The sequence below is a fragment of the Pantherophis guttatus genome, chromosome 1 (genome assembly GCF_059756535.1).
Source record: "Pantherophis guttatus breed Tessera chromosome 1, ASM5975653v1, whole genome shotgun sequence".
Taxonomy (NCBI): domain Eukaryota; kingdom Metazoa; phylum Chordata; class Lepidosauria; order Squamata; family Colubridae; genus Pantherophis; species Pantherophis guttatus.
Window position 1 is genome coordinate 95939522 of NC_142063.1, and position 21164 is coordinate 95960685.

General features: G+C 38.6%; 1 protein-coding gene across 1 annotated transcript; it reads left to right on the forward strand.

The window, feature by feature from the left end:
• Nucleotides 1-12437: 12437 nt before the first annotated feature.
• PTH (parathyroid hormone) lies at nucleotides 12438-17865 on the forward strand. Its single transcript, XM_034417136.3, has 3 exons — nucleotides 12438-12526; nucleotides 14701-14791; nucleotides 16112-17865. Exons 2-3 carry the CDS (start codon nucleotides 14706-14708, stop codon nucleotides 16362-16364), a joined length of 339 nt encoding a protein of 112 aa, XP_034273027.2. The 5' UTR covers nucleotides 12438-12526; nucleotides 14701-14705; the 3' UTR covers nucleotides 16365-17865.
• Nucleotides 17866-21164: the final 3299 nt, after the last annotated feature.

Below are 21164 nucleotides of genomic sequence, written 5' to 3' on the forward strand. Positions count from 1 at the left end.
ACTGACAAAGGCTTCCAACTATCGCAAAAGGACAAAATATTAGAATTATTACATAAATGCAACATGACAAACGCCAAAACGTGTGAGACACCAATGCAGCCAGATTTCATAAAGGACATGTACAATGAGGCTGAGGCGTTCAAGGACAACATGTTATACAGATCCACCATAGGTTCTCTATTATACATTGCCAACTGGACAAGGCCCGACATTGCCCTGCCAGTTAACTTGCTATCCCGGCATGTAGGTAACCCCACTGTATACCATTGGGAAGCCATCAAAAGGGTATTGAGATACCTAAAGCATAGCGCTGACGCCTGCTATCACTAGAACCCGAGAATGCCACAAGACCCACACTCACATGCTACGCTGATGCTGACTGGGCTGGGGACGTGAAAAGTAGGAAGAGCACCTCAGGTTACATATTCTTCCTCAACAACAGCCCAGTACATTGGTACACAGGCAAACAGGACCTGGTAGCCACATCCACAACAGAGGCCGAATACATATGTTTGTCCAAAGCCGCCAACAACCTGGTCTGGTTTGATGACCTACTCACAAACATATGGGCAGAACCCAACTACCCAATAACCATACATGAGGACAATAAGGCCGCTGTGGAAATATCGAAGGCCGAAGCAGTTGGTCAGAGGTCGAGGCATATCGACATAAAATATAAGCACGTTAGACAGTTCTCAAGCATAGGATTCATAAGGGTTATACACTGTGACACAGAAGAACAGACAGCAGACATTTTAACGAAACCATTGCAAAACAAGCAGCATACGTATCTGACATCCAAATTGGGTGTCCTCTCAAAAACAACATCTCAGGTACACACAGTACAAGTGTATCTCGGCCAGGCATTTAGAGGGGTTTTTGTCAGAGATAAATGCCTTGCCTCAGACCCAGGGCTGGAGGCACAGGGGCTGGACAGGCCAACCCCCAAGGTCCACCCTAACCCAATGACCCCTCCTTATCTTAGCCACGCCCCAGGGGTACTTAAGGTCCAGCCATGCGGTCCTGGCTCAGTTCCAGATCTGTACCTGCAATGATAAGATGCCTTGTAAATAAAGATCACTGATTTAAAGAACTTCTTCGTGATGGAGTTATTGGGCGCGATCCTTGGACATCCTTAACATGCTTAGTGCCTGGTACGAACTCAGCCATACGGTTCCTGTGTAGTTATACATAATTCACACGTACAGCCATATTACCTACTATTCTCTCTAATCAAAACGGGGGCAGTGAACCAAACCATAAATAGTTCCCAAATATTTTATTAAAAAGCAAGTGCCAAAAACAATGGAGTAATGTATTTCCACCCTAATGTGTTAGAATCTAAACAAATAGACAGTAGCACGCTAGATTATTCAAAGTCCTGGGTGTAGAGCAGACCTTGAGCCGCCTGTGTTTTTACTGTCACTGAATGGTCTGCAAGGTTAAGGAATGCTGGTGACAAAATAATAATCATGCTGATTTAGTGAGCTAATACAGAACAGGGTTTTAGTACATGACAAAATGAAGGCAGGATCCACATCAGCAATAACAGCTGTCAATGTATCCTGCTTAAGCAATGTGAAGCATGAAAGTTATGCTGGGAAGTGTTTATGTTGAAAAGTTGAGTTTAAAGAGACTCTTCCAAACCTTGGGAATGGGAAGGTCTACACATAAACTAAAACAAGGATGATAAACTACTTAATTAGCACAATTATTAGCACTGTAACATATATTTTCTCTGACCTACTGATAATCTGTCTTTGGACAGATATGCTACATCAAAGGACGATCCATTTCACAATAGGAACAATACAATTGTGATGAGTGAATGTGATTAAGGATTTCCTGATAGGAAAAAGTTCTGATTAGTTAAGCTGGATATGCGGATTAGTTGTGAATGGAGTTCCCTTAAGGGCAGAACATCAAACATTAACATCCACTAATGGGATCGGATCCTACTGATCCTACTGGCAACGCCTGCAAACCGATTACTATATCATTTTCTGGGGCTATTGTAGACTACCTAAATTAAGTCAGTCTTTCCCAGTCTGATTACAAAACAGAAGATAGTATCAGTAATATGGGGTACCTTCAAAACTGTCAAAAGTAAATAAAAAGAAAAGAAAAGAAAAAAGAAGAAGGTAAAGGTTTTTAAAAGGGAATATATGAAAAACAGCCCAGTGGGGTATAAAAACAGAAATACAGATGAATGAAATAATATATTTTAAAAAGAGATATGTCTGTCTGTCTATTGTCTGTCTGTCTGTCTGTCTGTCTGTCTGTCTCCCTGAAAATAAGACACCCCCTGATAATAAGCCCAATCGGGCTTTTGAGCGCATGCCCTAAAATATCTCCCCCTGAAAATAAGCCCTCCCTAAAAATATTTAAACACATGCGCAGCAGGTCCCCACCATTTCCTCTGGTTTCCTCCACATGCCCCAAAATAATAAGACCTCCCCGAAAATAAGGCCAAGCACTTATTTTAGGGTTCAAAAAAATATAAGACAGGGTCTTATTTTCAGGGAAACACAGTATCTATTTATCATCTATCTATCTATCTATCTATCTATCTATCTATCTATCTATCTATCTATCTATCTATCTATCTACAGTATCTTTCTATCTACAGCACCTATCTATCTATCTATCTATCTATCTATCTATCTATCTATCTATCTATCTAATCATCCACCTATCTATCTTTCATAGATATTATTTGTCTGTTTTCTCATCTATATTCTGGAGGATGTGGGGTATTTTCTTTTGTATTGAGCTTCTCAATAATGACCTTGTCCTATTCATGTTCATTTAATCCAAATGTTTGTTTTTATAGACCCTCACATCTGTTCCGGGTTCTGAGCTTATTTCTGGAGAACAGAGAGCAACCCACACCCCAAAAATGCAGAAGTTGTTTTGATATAGTCAAGGTGATCTATTCAAATGATAGCTTCATGGTTTGTCCTATATCGATATTGTTGATAAGAAGCAGATTGTCACATGAACGCTAGCAAGATGTTATCCGAGAACTGTTGTTTGAAAGACATTTCAAGGTCCCATGCTTTCTGCAAAGCCTGCAGATGAACTGATAATTTCTGCCTAGATGTTCTGTAGATTGATGTCACAACAGTGTATGATAATAAGCACAGAGGCGTTCTCCAAGAGAATCATACCAATTCACATTTTTTGTTCAAAACATAGTGTTCCTGAAATGGCAAACCCAACCATTTTTAGTCACTGTTACAAAACAATTATCTAGTAATCCTGTATTGTTCAAACTGAAATACTATTTATAGGGAAACTGTGAAAGCCAGGCAACTGAAAAATATAGCACTGTATCTCAAGAAAACACACAAAATCACTCAACAATCATGACTACATCCTTAACAATATTCAGCAACATTTTCAGTTCCTTATTTTGATGAAGATGTCAGTTTGATGGTCTTGCTGTGACATATCATCCCTTTCTTTTGAACTCCAACAATAAAGTAAAAGCAGAAGAATAGTTTCATGGGAATGGGCAGACTAAAACCACCAATGGACACATATGCATTTCAACTTCACAATTATCCATTAAATCAGGATCCAACCTCTGGGCCACGGATTGACCCTGGACCGTGGCCCACCAGGAACCGGGGCATGCAAGCGAGCAAAACCCTATCCATGCGTGTGTGGGATCCAGGCAACGCACAAAACCACTCCCTGGAAAACTGCTCTCCAGAGAGCCGGTCCTTGGAGCCCAAAACCTTGGGGATCGCTGCATTAGATAGTCTCCCATGTTCACTACCCAAAAGAACATCAAGAAATGCAAGTTGGTGACCAAAACTCATGATACCATTCTGTGGAGTTTTTTTTCCCCCCTTCCCATGTACTGTGCACAAGCCATGGTGGGTTGCCCCCGGTTCAGACTAGTTCTATAGAACCGGTAGTAAAACCGGCAGGTGGCTCCGCCCACTGACCCTGATGTCATCAGGAAGCTTCTGCGCATGCATGCGCGGCCCCGTTGTGAACCGAAGTAAAGGTAAGTAGAATCCACTCTGGCACAAGCACACAACTTCATTTGTTAGATGTCTGAATAACGCAAGTAGATCCAAAAAGAATATTTAAGTTTTTAAGCAAGGAAAAAAAGACTTGGAGTCCTTTGCAAAAGGCTTAAACAGAGATAGAATAGGATATGCATGAGAATCGGAGAGAGATGGGAGGGCGGGATGGGGGTGGGAGAGAGAGATGAGAGAGGAAAAGGAATCACTCTTGGAGAGGAGAGAGCTTGTCCCCGATGTTTTTTCAAGAAAAATAACAGAAACCTTAATGGGGAATTAGAAACAGACCATCACCCTTGTGTGAATGCAAATTCTCTATCCTGAAAAATCTATTGTGATACAAGATCTACAGCCCTGTTAATTGCGTCTTCCGCTATGAAAACAGTTCAAATGCGTAAGACAGGGATATCAGGTCCCACAGCCTTTCGTAGCCTGGTGTCTTCAGAATTATCAATACTCCTAATTTTGAATCAACAGGCTTGGCAATTGGGAATTTAGGGAGCTGAAGGTCAATAAATCTGGAGACTCATCTAGCTAGCATTTGTAAAAGAAAATAAAGTAACAGAGTAACAGAACCACTGAAGAATAGCTTGCTGTTTTTGTTTTTTTTATGATGCCTGGGTACCTTTGAATAACAACAACATAGAATAAAAGGTTGTATCTTTCCCACCCGTTGTGCCATTCTAGCCTATTATATTTTGGCATATCACGAACTCCAGAAAGGCTGGTGCAGGGGAAAAAAGCCCTCTAAGAACAGAGCATAGCAAATCCAAGTGGAATGGCTGGGTTTCCAAGTATTCCTACTATTGCTTTAGGTAAAATTCATATATATTTTTTTTAATTTGATTTATATGCCGCCCTTCTCCGAAGACTCAGGGCGGCTTACAATGTGCTCAGCAATAGCCTTCATCCTTTTTGTATATTTATACAAAGTCAGTTTATTGCCCCCACAATCTGGATCCTCAATTTACCTACCTTAGAAAGGATGGAAGGCTGAGTCAACCTTGAGCCTTGGCGAGATTCGAACCTGCAGTAATTGCAGGCAGCTGGTCTTAATAACCAGCTTAATAACAGGGTGCCTTAGACCACTGTACTACTAAGGCTCTTGGTTAGGAAACATCTCCTTTTTTTGTTATGGTTAATTATTATGCTTCTAACCACTATCAACTCATGACCGCTTACATTACTATTATAAAGCTAGAAGAATTAATTAAAAAATAAAAGGAAGCTAACGAATAAAACCATCAGTAATTAAACCATGTTAAAATGTCATTTTAAGGCCTTTATAAATATTCGAAATAAGGTCAGTTCTCTCTATAATAGGGAATGTATCTCTGAGAAAAAGACTGCTATTTTCTCTCAAAGGCACTGAGTGACTTTTTCATTAATTACAGAGAGAAGAAAAATGGAAACGAAGAAACTGCCTTGAATGATAAATCTAAGCATGCAAGCATGCAAACACACTGCTAATTATTAAAGTGTAATTGCTGAAGTATAACTAAGAAAGAGAATGGTCACCTAGGTAATATTTTATGGTTTTTGAGACTCATTTTGAGACTCATGGAAAAGGCAATGGTGTCAGATCTAGGCTAAAAATGTTCAATGAAAGTAAATCAGTCACATCTGGGCAGGTGAGATAGATATGTAGGTAAAGCAGACCTAGGAACCAAAATCAAAGTATTTGGGGATAATGCAATATTTATGTTGGATATGGCCTGGATTTCAAAAGAACCTAAGCTAAAGCTGGTTATCTGAGTGGGTTATGCAGATTCATCCAATGTGGACAATTGATGTATCAGTACATTATACACACCCAGACAATTGGGTTAAAAATTGAATAAATCATGGCTAACTGGGAGTTGATATCATACAAACTGCTGAATTTATGGTTGAAGTTCTTTGGAAAGAGGGCATTGAGAAACAGTATCTTAGGTAGATCCAAGTGAGTTTTGAGAGCTGAAGCTATTCCTGCTGAAACCATTTCTTTCTAATAACTCACTGAAGTCAAGTGAAACTTTGGTTAAGGAATACAATCTGTAATGTGGTCATTTTCACTTCTTGTGAAGGAGCTGTCTCAATAAGCCTTGTCAATGTTGCAGTATAGAGTTTCTGGTGGAACCATGAATCAAAGGATGATATTCTCTGGAAAGGAAGTTCCTAAAAAATGGAAACATCATCTTCTTCCATTATTTTTTGTTGCATGCCCGATTAGCCCAAAGATCTACAATGTGTGGGGTGAGAAGCTATCTGCAACATTCCTCAGGATGCAGAGTAAATTGAATGGCAGACATAATTCTCTTCTAACTTCACATAGCCACTTGATATTCCCCAGCATCTGCAACTAGAGGCAGTAATCTCACTGTGCCTTAGGGCAGAGGCAGGCTGAGCAATAATCAGTCATGTAAACCCTTACATATTTTTTTAAATTCAGTAATATAGGATAAAATATAACTTATGAATTCTTCACTTGCTCTTCTGAGCCAGTCACTTGTATGGCATAAGTATTTATTAGCATAAGTTGAGCTAATGAACAGTTAACTTTGTACCTAACAGCATGTCTTGTTGGAGTCTTGAAAATAAATGAGAAATACTTTAGCATGCAAATAAATACAATTGGAAATAAGACCCTTAATGTATGCGTGTCTTTGGATTGTGTCACATATTTACAGAATCTCAGCAATGGTTTTGTGACTGCACAATGGCTTTCCTGCTACTAATCACTAAGGTATGTCTCTGAGACAAATAAGATGATGTTTATCTTCATAATTTTAACCGCATTCTTCTAGGCAATTCCATCCTGCCTGGGATTCCTCTCATTGTTATGATGACATAACCAGGGCTTCAGAACCACTACGTAATACTGTATGTAGCTCTTGAAGAGAAGGTGTGAAATAGCATACAAAAGGCAGAGTGATTCATATACCAACTAGTCTTCAAAATATGGCCTATCCATGGCATCTGAACATAACCAGCACAAAGAATTTGGGGTATGCAGGATCTGGAATGAGGTACTTATGAGTTGGATTCAAATACAATTCATTGCACTTTGTTCCTATTGAAATCAGCGAGACAAACCACGATAAATCACATCCTACTGATTTACCAGAGATTCACAGATAGAATTAATAAGGCATCAGATAAAAAGTATAATCCTTGGATTTTGTTGTTGGAATATTAGATTTTTATGTTTCCAGTGAAGTAAACGTGATTCTTAGCTGTTCTTGCACAGTTTATACCTTCCTTAACTACAAGCCTCCACTGAGGCCAGTGATAATAAATAAAGATTCAAGATTGTAATATAAAAGAGGAAATCAAATATTCAGAAATAGCTATAGAACAGTTTTTGAAGATGCTCATGTACTTGGTATGTGTGCTGCTGGCAATCACCTGCTGCATTTCCTCATGCTGCAAGAATATCGCAGTATGTTCGAGATATACACCTGAGTAATTGCCATCTGGGAGATGGGCTGAAGTTACAGAGACCATGGATAGGAAACTATATTCTGTCACATTTGTGCTGAGACATTAATTTATATTTTGATCTTATTCTCCACTTGTAGGGAACTGAAATTGTCACTGATTCTTTTTTGATGAAATACATTCTGGAATAATTTTGAAGGATAAGGGTGAAAGATCATTGCACTTTTAGGATGTCTAAGAATTTGGGGTAAGGTGTATGCAAGAAGTCTTGCTTTCATACTACAATTAAGTTTTCAGCAATGTGAGGTTCCCTTGTTTTCCATATGTTCATTATATGCTAAATGGACGCCTCTCACTAGATTTCTTCAGGTCAGCAAGCAAAGAGGGCCACAGAGATGGGAGATTAACGGCTAACAAAAATATAACAATACTAACAACTATCATGGTGAAAAAGCAAAACCAATAACTCCATTGAAAGAAGCTCTAAAATAATCTAAGAGTGAAACAGAATAACAGAGGTTTCTTTTACTGGGGAAAGATCCTTCAGGAAATGGCTGGCCTAATTTTGGTAGAATAATTGAAAGAGGAAACAATAGAATGTTTCTTTAGAAAGTATTTGTTCAGTTAGCCTTCTTCCTTGTTTAGTGCACAAACATTATGCTGATGTTTGGGAGCACTCTTAACACACGTCTTATTTTAAGAGTTTAAAAGTATAGTTATCTTTAGTGAACACTTGAATTGTCTAACTGTGGTTCTTACTGAGATGCTTATTAGGAGTCTTTTAGTACAAAGGTACTTGTGCAGTGTTTATCCTTCATCAAGAGGCTTCTTTTAGCTGCTAGCGTAGTGCAAAAGACACCTGAGGCTGCATCATGATGATTATGCCATTGACTAGGCATGCTGCTATGGTATTTAAGAAACCACAAATCTTGTCAATCAAATGAAGATCTAAAGGTTTACTGGCTCTCTTCAGATTTCATTGTGTCAGGAGAGAAACATTCCTTAGACACTTTTAGCATTATTGTCTCACTACAACCATCCACTGTGTCACCATTTACTAGTTGCTATTTTCAGTATAATGATGAATCTACTAAGTATATTAGTAAATATACTTAAGCCTTTGAAGAAAGCAAAAGAGCTGGTCCATGAGCAGTAATCACACTACTAATGTAGAGCTTATAGGACCGTGATGGTGAACCTACAGCACACGTGCCACAGGTGGCACACATAGCCATATCTGTGGGGATGTGAGCTCAGCTCTGGCATGCATTTGCGCACCAGTCAGCTGATTTTCGGGCCTTCTGGGCCCACTGGAAGTAGGGAAACAGGCCATTTCCTGCCTTTGGAGGGCCTTGGGGGGGAGGCCGTTTTTGCCCCCCCCAAACTCCTAGAAAGGCTCTGGAACCTGGGGAGAGCGAAAAATTGGCCTACTGGGCCCACTGTGTGCCAGGAGTGGGGAGGAGTGGGGGGGGTCACACGTGCATGCACGGGGCGCATAGAATTATGGGTGTGGGCACGTATGCGTGCGACCCCACCTCCCCCCCACTCCTGGCAGGCGATGGCAAAAAAGTTAGCCATCATTATTATAGGATATCTATGAACAAATGAAAGTGTTCATAATCCTATTATAAGTCAGGAAAAGTGATGAGACTTTCTGACTTTGGAGAGATTGGTCATTTTTGTTAGCAACTGCCTTGGATAATGGTCATTTGCAAATTCAACAGTAGTAATAAACAGTAGTAAACAGTAATTAAAAATCATTTTCTGGTCAATGCATGCCATAAATTTCTGAGCCTGAAAACAATGTGTGCCAAAGTGAGTGTAACGTTAGCATTGCTGCACAATAATGTTTGTTGTTGTTTTTTAAGTGAGACAAGAGCAACCAGCAAACGTTGCAGGATCTCTCATTCTTCCTTTGTCATGTGGTTCACTTGGCGACTAAGTTTCTAACCCACCATTTCTCAGAAACAAATTGCAGTTGCTAAATGAGAACTACCTTTATTGATGAATTACCATCATACCCCGCTATAATGCTCAGTGGATGAAGGGACTCGCCATTCATCAATACTTAGAAAACCATGATTTGTCTTTGAAAGGCATCATCATTTTCTAAGTGTCCCAAATTAATAAACAAAGCTTTTGGAAAACTGAAAAAAAAAAAAAAGATTGCACAGCTAGCTGTATTTGATACAGTAGGAAGACAATCTATATCAGCACGATTGGTTCTTTCTTCTCTCACTTGGTATTGAATAGCTGTGCATCTTTCTTACAGTGCAATGGCAGCAACATTTTGTCATGCTTTGCTCTGCTGCATGTGTGAAGGTTAGTCAAGGATGCTCATCTCTTCAGTGGAAAAAGTCTTGTCAGCTCTTTCTCCTATAGTGGATAGCCAGCATCTTCCTGCCTTATCACTACTTTTTACAAATTCCTGATACCCGGAGCTGATACATTCAAGAATCAAGCCAATGTCATCATTACATCTGTTGTACATTTTCACATATTATTGTAGATTACAGATAAACAAACAGCGGGCTCAAAGAGATGCAGTGATAAGATATACTATTGCATTATCAGCTGTTTTTAATACCAAAGTGATTTTTCTGGACACTCACCGAAAGACAAGAGCTAATGATGCTGGAGGTCTCCTGATCAGGAAGCAGTTAATTAATGATTGTCACATTCAATACAAACCTTTTCTAATCATATATTGTCCATGGTTCCCCCCCTCCCCCCAATCTTTCTTATCTACTAAACATATGTTTTTGCTCCAATGGAAGAGACTGCATTTAGGCCTAAAATGTTTTCTCAAACAAGAGTCCTTTTAGGAAATAAAACATTCACTCTGAATAAATGGGTAAAAGGGAATGTCTGGAGGCTGCATTGCCAAGGATGCTACTCTGTCTAACAGATGTGAGTTCATTGTGGGTATCTGCAAGGAGGAAATGTTGGCCTGCAGCATCAACATAATCTGCAGCTGCAGGAGGTTCTGAATGATGGAGACTCTTTTTGTATATTGAATAAAATATACAAGTCTTCCTTACTGCAAGTGCTTGAAATAAACACATAGCTATCGTAGATGGGAGCATGTGGGTGCGCATGATGTTGGGGTTAGGAATAATTGTTGAGAGAGAGTTTGGTTTAGTGGTTAAGGCACCAGGCTAGAAACCAAAAGCCATGAGTTCTAATCCTGCATTACTCATGAAAGCCAGCTGAGCAGTGGTGAAATCCAAGTTTTTTTAACTACCGGTTCTGTGGGCGTGGCTTGGTGGGCATGGCAGGGGAAGGATACTGCAAAATCTCCATTCCCACCCCACTCCTGGGGGAAGGATATTGCAAAATCTCCATTCCCACCCCACTCTGGGGCCAGCCAGAGGTGGTATTTGCCAGTTCTCCGAACTACTGAAAATTTCCGCTACCGGTTCTCCAGAACCTGCTGGATTTCACCCCTGCAGCTGAGTGAGCTTGAACCAGTCCTCTCAGCTCACCTCACCTCACTGGGTTGTTGTTATGGGGAAAATGGAAGGTATGTTGGATATCTTCACCAACTTGAGTTATTTGTAAAAATAATAAAGGTGGGATATAAATAAATGTGTGGCTCTCATCTCATTCATACAGAAATGCAAGAAATGGTTGTTGCTTCTGAATAAAGTGAACATTCTGTTCATCTATCTGCCTTTCTATCTTTAATATTAATGTAACCGATATGTGACTTACATTCTATAAAATAAGGGCAAAATTTGAAAAAGCTTTTCTGTTGAATGAAAAGAAAACATTGTCTTTTATATTCCCTCTAGCATAATAGGGCAATTATTAGCACCATTCACAGATAAACTGTTACTTGTTTAAAGCCTACATCTTCTTTATTTATCCGGTGAATCTTACAAATAAATCGTGGGTAATAGTCTTGTCCTGCTGCATTCACTAATTTGTAAGCAAATGATACAGCATCATATGAGCAAAATGTTCCAAAAATCTTATTTTTTTTCACGAAGCAGTATGTATAGCTCTACAATAATCTTGCCATCTAAAACTTGCAGGAGTCTGACTGGACAAATAAAGCTTTTGAACATAAGAATTTGCTTGCAGAATTGATACACTGACTCAAATAAGTAAATCAAGCCACCTGTTGCAGGAGAAAACAAACAAGCACAAACCTATTTTATTTTTATTTTTATTTGTGAGGGAGGGCTCAGCAGTTAGCCTTTGAGGAATGCATTTTAAAAGTCTCTACAATCTTTATTAAAATTAAAATGGCAAGTACTTTTTAATGTTTTAAACATTCTATCTGCTCCAAGGAAAAATTCAGTTAAAATCCCACATATCCTTATGTAGAACATTTGTTTGGAAATGAAATTACTATCTTAAACAGTTCCATCTGGGTATATATATATGTCTGAGAGAAAGTATATATATCTATTAATAATTTATTTCTTTGATACAGAAACTGAGGTTTGATGTCTTCGGTCATAGCAATATCCATGTTTGTACTTAAAAGTGATGCCCCATTGTGATTAATGAGCTAGATTTACAAGACTTCAAGGTTTATCTCTGATTCCAGGGCAATGTTAATTTTTCCAATTTGAATAGACTAAATTTAATGACACTGAATAAAGATTCCTGCAGCAGGCCATTCATGTTCTTGATCATTGATACCCACACACAAAGGTTGGCTTTTAGTCATCCCTGGATTCATTAACATTTAAAGCTGATCATCACTGCTTAATTGACATAATTTCTTTATATGCATTTTTTTCCAACCTCAAACTCAGATTCTCTAAAAGTCAAACTCTTGTGAAGTTTCCCAGGTTACTGTATTTTGCCCTAAACCTTTCTTCTCTGTTCTTTCAATGCCCCATTAACAAAAGCACATGATGGGTGGTACATCAAGGTCAGGGGTGTGTTCGAAAGTGACATCAACAAAAGGAGACAATAAAAGGGCTCCTTAGCTACTGAGAAGTTCTATTTAAAGTTGCATTTAAGGAGTCTTCTAGACCAATTAAGCAGTCTTCAAATCAACTTCTGCTTGCTGAGATTTATCTAAAGGAAGAACCAACTTAAAAAGCTACCTGGTAAGAATGCTCTATATTTTATTTTGAAAGTTAATTTTCATATATGTGTATAAAATTGCATAAAAGAAATATAGATAGGAATATGAAATATCCGAATTATATTTATGCTTAGGTTGTAGTAAAAATAATGTATATACCGAAATTGTAAATCACTTAATATTTTATTAAGCATTGTTATAGGCCCTTCATAAAAACTTTAACTGAGGCTATACATCTCACCGGCAATCAAAATTACCACTGGAATTTATAACTGGATTCAGCATTAAGTTTAAGTTACGTTTTACTTCTTGAATCCTTATCAGCTTTTCTGTTCTACCCTGAGAAACTCAAATGGCTTCGTCAATAAAATTTCCAGTGATAATAATAGGTTTAGGATGGTATAAATGCTTTCAAGAACAGATTTTTGATGCCTACACATTTTCCGGAGGAAAAAAAAATAAAACGAAATGCCTCCTAAGCTAAAATAAGAAGATTATGAAAGGGAAAAAAAGGTGTTGCAGTATCATTTATAGCACAATGAATTTCTAAATGATGGGAGGTTTATGTTAGGGTCAAAATTGGTTTGACTGCTCCAGTCAAATTAATGATTCCCAGTCATTGGTTCAATGACAACATTTATCCAGGACAGGCAAGTTACACCCCATGGGCCAAATCTGATCATCCTACCTGATTTATGCCCTTCTACCGCCAATAGCCATTAAATAGTTAAGTGAATGCCTAATTTTTTCATTTGAAATTAATTACCTCAGTAACAAGTTACTGTTCTTTTATGCCTGTGAGTTTAGACTTTAATTTCCTTCACAGATAAGAGATTAAATCTATCAAATTTTTCATTCATTGGATCGAGTTAATTTTTAGGATTAAAATTAACAGGTCTAAGTACCTACCTGCCCTTCTACTGCCAATAGCCATTAAATAGTTAAGTGAATGCCTAATTTTTTCATTTGAAATCAATTACCTCAGTAACAAGTTACTGTTCTTTTATGCCTGTGAGTTTAGTTTTGACTTTAATTTACTTCACAGATAAGAGATTAAATCTATCAAATTTTTCATTCATTGGATCGAGTTAATTTTTAGGATTAAAATTAACAGGTCTAAGTATTAGATGAGAAAAATTTATATGTATCGAAGAACATGCATGCAATATACAGCATATGATTTTGAATATCCTGTTCTGGATGTTTTCCCCCATTCCCACTTTCATCCATACTGGATTAAAACATCTCAAAGCCATCTCTTAAGTCTTACTCTTAATATCTACCTGGATGCATATCAAAAGGCAGATAATCAGTTCTGCCCAGTTAACATGAGATGAATTAACACGGCTGTTAAAGCAACCATACTGACTGCATCACCACGTTTTAAAACCACATGATCCATTTAAGTCATGTAATCAAGAGATTCACTTTGGGTCTATGAATACTAATTTCCCCAAAACCAAGATAATCTCTATTTATAAAAAGATTTTGCCCCAAAACATTGTTCTTCAATCAATGCATAACTTATGTAAGAAATTCAATAGAACACAATGTGGTGGTATCTGCAAATTTTCAATAAGACTGAAATAATTATCCATGAAAACAACATAAAGGCATAGCAAATAAATAATGGGCAGCCTTATTAATTCCACACTTTGTATGTTTCCTGAGAACAACTGGATGACTCTTGAGAATAGGAGGTAAGATATATTTATGGTTTGATGCAGCAGAGTAGGGTTTATTAAAAGCATTCTGCCAATGTGACCTCCATTACATAAATAATTTTATCAGAATTAGTGGATTAGTCATCTCTTAATTAATGAATAGATGCAGAATGAGTTCTCTTTTGTATGTATGATGCAGATCTGCACCAATGTAGAGCAACCTGGGATATACATAAGAGGGATTTGAGGGAGAGAAAGTCCCATGACCCAAGTGAAAAATTGTTTGAATTGACATTTGCTATTGCTTAAATATGTCTGTATTTGTCTGGCTGAGCAAGCCAAGGCCTATTCTAGTTCAGCATTAGACAAATAGTTGTGATTAATTTAACCCCCAATTCTCTCCTCTCTTCATATTACATGAAGAAACACAATTTCCTTTTATAAATACTTTTCCCATCATTTCTATGATTATTTTGATCACACGATTCGGAATAATTTTATCTATGGAAATGTATTTTGACTTTTCTTTCAGTTAATATGACTTCAATCAGGGATATGACTAAATCTGCACTCATTTTATATGCCATCTGTTTCTTCATAAATTCTGATGGAAAAGCTGTGATGTAAGTATAATAACTAAGCTATACCTTTCCTGGGAGATTGACAAGTGTCGAAAAGCAACAAAAGGAAAGTTTAATCTCTGGTGTTTAGTTGCAGTAAATAGTTTAGCTAGTGCTATTTTTCACCTTTCAAGCCTTTTAAGGTGTAGTATTGGACACTGTGTTGCTAGAATCAAATCTGCTTGGCCAGTCCTAACACCCAGTGTCTTTGCTAATATGCCTTTCTTATGACAAGGTGGAAGGGTAGGGTGAGCAGAGCACTATCTCCATCAGAACTGCCAAGCTCTTAAATAGGTTTCTTTAGAGCAGGGGTGAAATCCAGCAGGTTGTGACAGGTTCTGAAGAACTGATAGCAGAAATTTTGAGCAGTTCAGAGAACCAGCAAATACCATCTCTGGCTGGCCCCAGAATGGGGTGGGAATGGAGATTTTGCAATATCCTTCCTCCGGGAATGGGGAGGGAATGGCGATTTTGCAGTATCCTTCCCCTGGAGTGGGGTGGGAATGGAGATTTTGCAGTATCCTTCCCCTGCCACACCCACCAAGCCATGCCCACAGAACCGGTAGTAAAAAAATTTGGATTTCACTGTTGCTTTACAAGTACCATGGACTCTCTCGATATATTCCATAAGACACTTCAAACTACTCATTAAACTTATATTCATGTCAAAGCATCTATGGGTACTCCACTTGTGCATGAAAACATATTGTTCTTTTTATTTGCTGTTGTTTCTGCGTTGCTTTTTCACTGGTCAAAGTGTTAAATGGGAAATTATATAAATATTATAAATAAATCACATACAGAATCCCAGTGACCCATTGGATACACTGTGAAAGTGCATGTAGAAATGAAATGTCTGTCTTCCATTATTTCTCCCTGGCAATTAGTATTTTAAGTATGCTGCTTGCAGAATTGCCATTTTTGAAGTGATTTTCTCAGAAATCTTTTCCATTCTGTTAAGATCTGAATAGAACATCTCTGCCAGCAAACCTATCAATTTTCTGAATAACCTCTCCCTCCCACTTTACCCAGAGTCACAATTATTGTAACCAGAGGTGGGATTCACTTACCTTCCCTACTGGTTCGCAAATGTGAGTGCATGTCCCACCATTGCGCATGCACACAGCCTTTTGCGCATGCGCAGTAGTTGCACATTATGTCCGGGCAGGTGGGCGGAGCCTCCCGCAGTCACCGCTACCGGTTTGCGCAATCCGGAGAGAACCAGCTGAATCCCACCAATGATTGCAACTGTGCAGAACTAAAGGTCTAGTCTCTTTGCTATTCCAAGAGGTTATTGTCTTTTCTCCTCTTTCTTCATTACAGGAAGAGGTCTGTAAGTGAAGTCCAGATTATGCATGATTTGGGGGAACACCTACATTCAGCAGACCGGCAAAACTGGCTCCTTGAGAAACTGCAAACTGTGCATCATGAACCTGAGGCTATTGAAGAAGCTAAGCCCCGGGAAGTGAGGAGTTGGAGACTGCGCCCTGATCACGGGAAGCCAAAAATGCAGAAGAAACCAAAGGATTGGAACAAAGGTTATAAAGATAACACCTTCAAAACCAAACCACAGTGAAAGTATCACAGCCTTTCTTTCGAATTCAGTAGTAATGAGCAATTAGGGCATTTTATTATTTATTATTTATAAAACAACGATGTCTAAGAGGATATCTGCATAATGTCACTTGTTGAAAATTGGATGTACTTATTTTGTGCATTTTATTTCCATTGCCTATAGTCAATGGCTCCCATGTCTTACACTGTTTCTTCAATTGTCTATGTAGCTTACAAGACGAATTGTGACATCACATTGAGTAATCTACATTACTAAATTACTAAATTCCAAAGGCTAAATGACAAAGACCTTTCCCTGGTGATATTTTTTTTATTGCTTTGGAAGCTTCATTTCCAGATTTAGCACATTAACATATCATAGTAAGAAAGGAATGCATAAATCCTGGCAATTCTATTTAGGTTGCCCTCCAGAAGATGACAATACAAGAAAAATATGCAGTAGGAACAACTGGGACCTTGTCCTTGGAGAATCATGCTTTAGTTACTTTTTAAAATCCTAACACAATGAAAATAATTTAAGGGTTAGGGTCAAATATCTATTTTATCTCACGGGAACATGTTATTTCATAATATTGAAATCTGAAGCACCACTTGGATATGGAGGAACATGCAGTAGTACATGCCTATTTCTTCATATTTTTACCATATATAGCTATGGTATTTCAACAATGACATGATTAGGTAGTAATCCCTCATCATTAAAACAATCCAACTGAACAACCCTATAAAAGAACTTTCAAGTTACCTAAATCTGAAATTTTGGATATATTTCTCTAGAAAGCAATTTTTGTCAAGAAAAAAAAAAGATCTATGTAGAAACCTAGTTTGAACCTACACATAATTTCTTGGTCATAGAACTTAGTGGAACTAATTTTGGAATAAAGACAGTATGAATGGGCTCAAGCACACAAAGAGCCATAAAACATGCTGGTCATTGCATTTATTCCAGATGAACTAGGCTAGCTTTTTAAACATCAGAATCATACTCTATACTGATTTATCAAATATGGTCTTTATATTCCTTTCTCTTAGATTTTGCAACTCAGACATTCTGCAAAAGTTGGTTAATAAATAATAAATAATATAAATATATGTTCACCATTTTTAATCTAGAAGTGAATAATCTGATAATCATTGTGCTGCATCTGCAACTGATGTTCTGGCTTCTTTACAGCCGCTGGCAAAGTTTTTAACTGAGTCAGAATATTCTTTTGTACCTTAACTGACTTGATCTGACAACAAGGAATTACTCTAATACAGACCCTTGAATTTGCAGAAATCTACACTGCATTCAGTAGTATTCCATGGGAACAGGGTTCAGTTATGAGATATTGTGTGTTTATGGATGCAAGACTTTAAAAATGCACCTTTTATTTATTCTTTTGTTGTATGTTCACATCTATCTTACACAAATTCAATTTAATTCCTTTATAACTGTATCTTGCTAATGCCTTATCAAATAAATGGACCAAAAGCTGTTGGACAGTAGTTAAAAAGCAAAACTCTTCAGCATTTCTGTCATTATTTATTTGATTTTCCTTCTAATACAAAATAATGAAATAATTTAGCTGAATTCACTAACAAAGATCCTATTGCTATCTGCTTGACACACCAAAGCACAAACAATCCAGGATTTTGACCTAAGGTGCCCTTTAAGTATGGCTTGTTATTTAATGATTTGGTGTATATGAGTTTCCCAACCTTTCCAGCTTTGCGGACTGGCGTGTATGTGTGTGTGTGTGTGTGTGTGAGAGAGAGAGGGGGGGATGGTTCCACCTGAGTGGCCGACAAGTGCACACAGCTCCATTTATGTAATTGATGGGCAAATGCCCCTGCCGCTTGCACAAATGGAGTGCACATGTGCTCACCCACTGATCACGCAAGTGGGGATGCATGCACGTGTGCACTTGCCTGCTGCTTCTGCGGCCCTGTTCTGTACAGCTCACGTCCTAGTAGTGGGCCATGGCACAGGGGTTGGGGACCCCTGATCTATGCCATCTGAGAAAATTGGAGTCAGTGAAACAATATTAATCATGAGTATGCATGGTATATGAATGTAATCACTGTGCCATTCAAACTAGAAATAGCTGCCATTTTGGTCCCCATTTATGCAAATTCTGTGATCTATAACAAGCTTTGTAGCATTTAGCAAAAAGATCTAACGTGAGAGTGTTTAACATTGGAACAAAAACCCTGTACAATGTGTCAAGGTAGGGTGTGCTATGCAAACACAACAATAGAAAGACCTAACATAGGTACTCTTTGACTTATAACCACAACTGGACTGGAATTCCCATTGCTAAGGGAGGTGGACATAAAACACATCGTTTGACAATGTCTCTTAGCAACTGCAATCCTAGCACTCCCTTTTGTCATCATAACTCCAGCATGAGTTGTTAAGCAGGAACTGAAGGAATCCCAGGTAAGGAGTGGGGGGGGGGGCTGTGGGAGGTGGGGAGGCTGCAAACAGGCAATGCACTAGTTGGAGGTGGGGGGGGGGTTGCTGCAGTACAACACAAACTCAGGGAGGCCAGGAAAAGATAGTGTAGGACGCATGCTTGTGTGGATGTGACCACAAGGTGGTCAGGAAAGAATATGCTAGGACTCAAGGGCATTCTGATGCACTATTTACAGCTCTGACACGGTAAGAAACCCCTGAACCACAGCCCAGCCATGCAGCATAAATCTGCTGTGTCTTCAGAAAGGACAAAAAGAGTAGCACAAAGCTGCCACACCCAGGAAATAACAAATATGGCACAAAGCCTCCGTGTTCTGGGAAGTGCCAAGAGCACAGTGCAAAGCTTTGGCTAAAAAATGTGACCCAACCCATCTACTCTCACTATCCCACATTCCCAGCTGATCTCTGCCATCTGCTTCCTTCCACTGCTGACGAAGCTTGCTTTCCCTGGGTCTTTGTGAGGCAGTTGCTGGCCATGGGAGGCCATCTTCTCCAGGTCTAGTGAGAACCGGCACACTCTTTGGAAAAAGGCAGGCACCCTGTTTCCTGCAAGATTTTGGAAGATCTCAGCAGTTTTCCAAAGGCTTTACGAAGCATTGCAAGAATGGCATTGCACTATTTGGAGAATGGCATGGGCGATTTGAAGAATGATGCTAGTGGCCTTGGGAAGAAGGCCTGGCACGGTTAGCACTGCCTTTCAGTGAGAGGAAGATGCTGAAAGTCAGCTGGGTATAGCAAGGTCTATGGAGCACAGAGAAGAAAGGTTAACTGGGGCTTTGTGCTGTGGTGCTTGACTATGATGTGGGGTTTGAGGGGGCATTTCTCAGTGGCAGCAGCAGTGCTGGTGCTGAAATATAGATCTGGGGGCAGTAGTACTGGCTGAGATTGCCGAGGGTCCCAAACCTCTATTTCAATCCCTCTATGTAGGATAGCCAAAAGTGGAGATAAATGAGTAAAGGGAGCTGGAGATTCCATGTGGTTTTAAGTATGGGTGGCAATAAAGCACACTAATTTTGATCACATGACTGTGGGGGTACTGTAATGGTTCTAATTTGTGGACCAGTCATAACTCACTTTTTTCCAGCATCATCTTAATTTTGAATGAATGTTTGTAAATTGAAGACTACCAGTATAAAACACAATGGCCAGAAATATTTATATCTTACAATTCACGCCACCAGAGGGAGCTATAAAAATTTTAACAAAATAAAGTATCTCTCTCTGATATTTTATTTCCACTTCAGCAAGTAGCAATAGCAATAACACTTAGACTTATATACCGGTTCACAGTGCTTTACAGCCCTCTCTAAGTGGTTTATAGAGTCAGTATATTGTCCCTGACAATCTGGGTCCTCATCAAATGGCTGGACTTAAAGGAAAGTAGCTGGCTTAATTGGAAGGAAACTGTTCAGCAGCAATACAGTGGAAAAATCTGTATATCAAAAACGGTACTTCCTTTAAGAATTGCTTAAATTTAATCACAAATTTAGATTCAAAGTTGGCCAAACAGTTTCTAAACAGAATTATATTTATTAATTTATGAATGTACTAAATTCATTTTAGTACATTCATTTTCAGTAAATTCAGGAGCCTTGATAGTACAGTGGTTTAATGCACCCTGTTATTAACACAGCTGCCTGCAATTTCTGCTGGTTCGAATCTCTCCAAGGCTCAAAGTTGACTCAGCCTTCCATCCTTTCTAAGGTAGGTGAAATAAGGACCCAGATTGTGGGGGCAATAAACTGACTTTGTATAAAATATACAAAAGGATGAAGGCTATTGCTTAACGCATTGTAAGCCACCCTGAGTCTCCGGAGAAGGGCGGCATATAAATCAAATTAAAAAAAAAAAAAAATGACAAATTTTCTACTGAAGAATACAAGACAGTTTCTATTTGGAAAAAAGCCTTGGGTTCATGGAATACCCAATGTTCAAATGGAGTTGTCTGGTTTTTTGTACAAAGGTAACAAAGGTAACCCTGAGTACAGGTAGTCCTTGACTTATGGCCACAATTGAGCCCAAAATTTCTGTTGCTAAGTTGTTAAATGAGTTTTGCTTCATTTTACAACCTTTCTTGCTACTGCAGTTGTTAAGTTAGTAACACGGTTGGTAAGTGAATCTGGCTTCTCCATTGACTTTGCTTGTCAGAAGGTCACAAAAGGTGATCACATGACCCTGGGACACTAAACTGTCATAAATGAGTCAGTTGCTAAGTGACTGAATTTTGATCACATGATCATGGGGATGCTGCAAGTCGTTAAGTGTGAAAAATTTTTTCAGGTGCCATTGTAACTTTGAATGGCCACTAAATAAACTGTTGTATGCAATGGACTTCTTGTACAT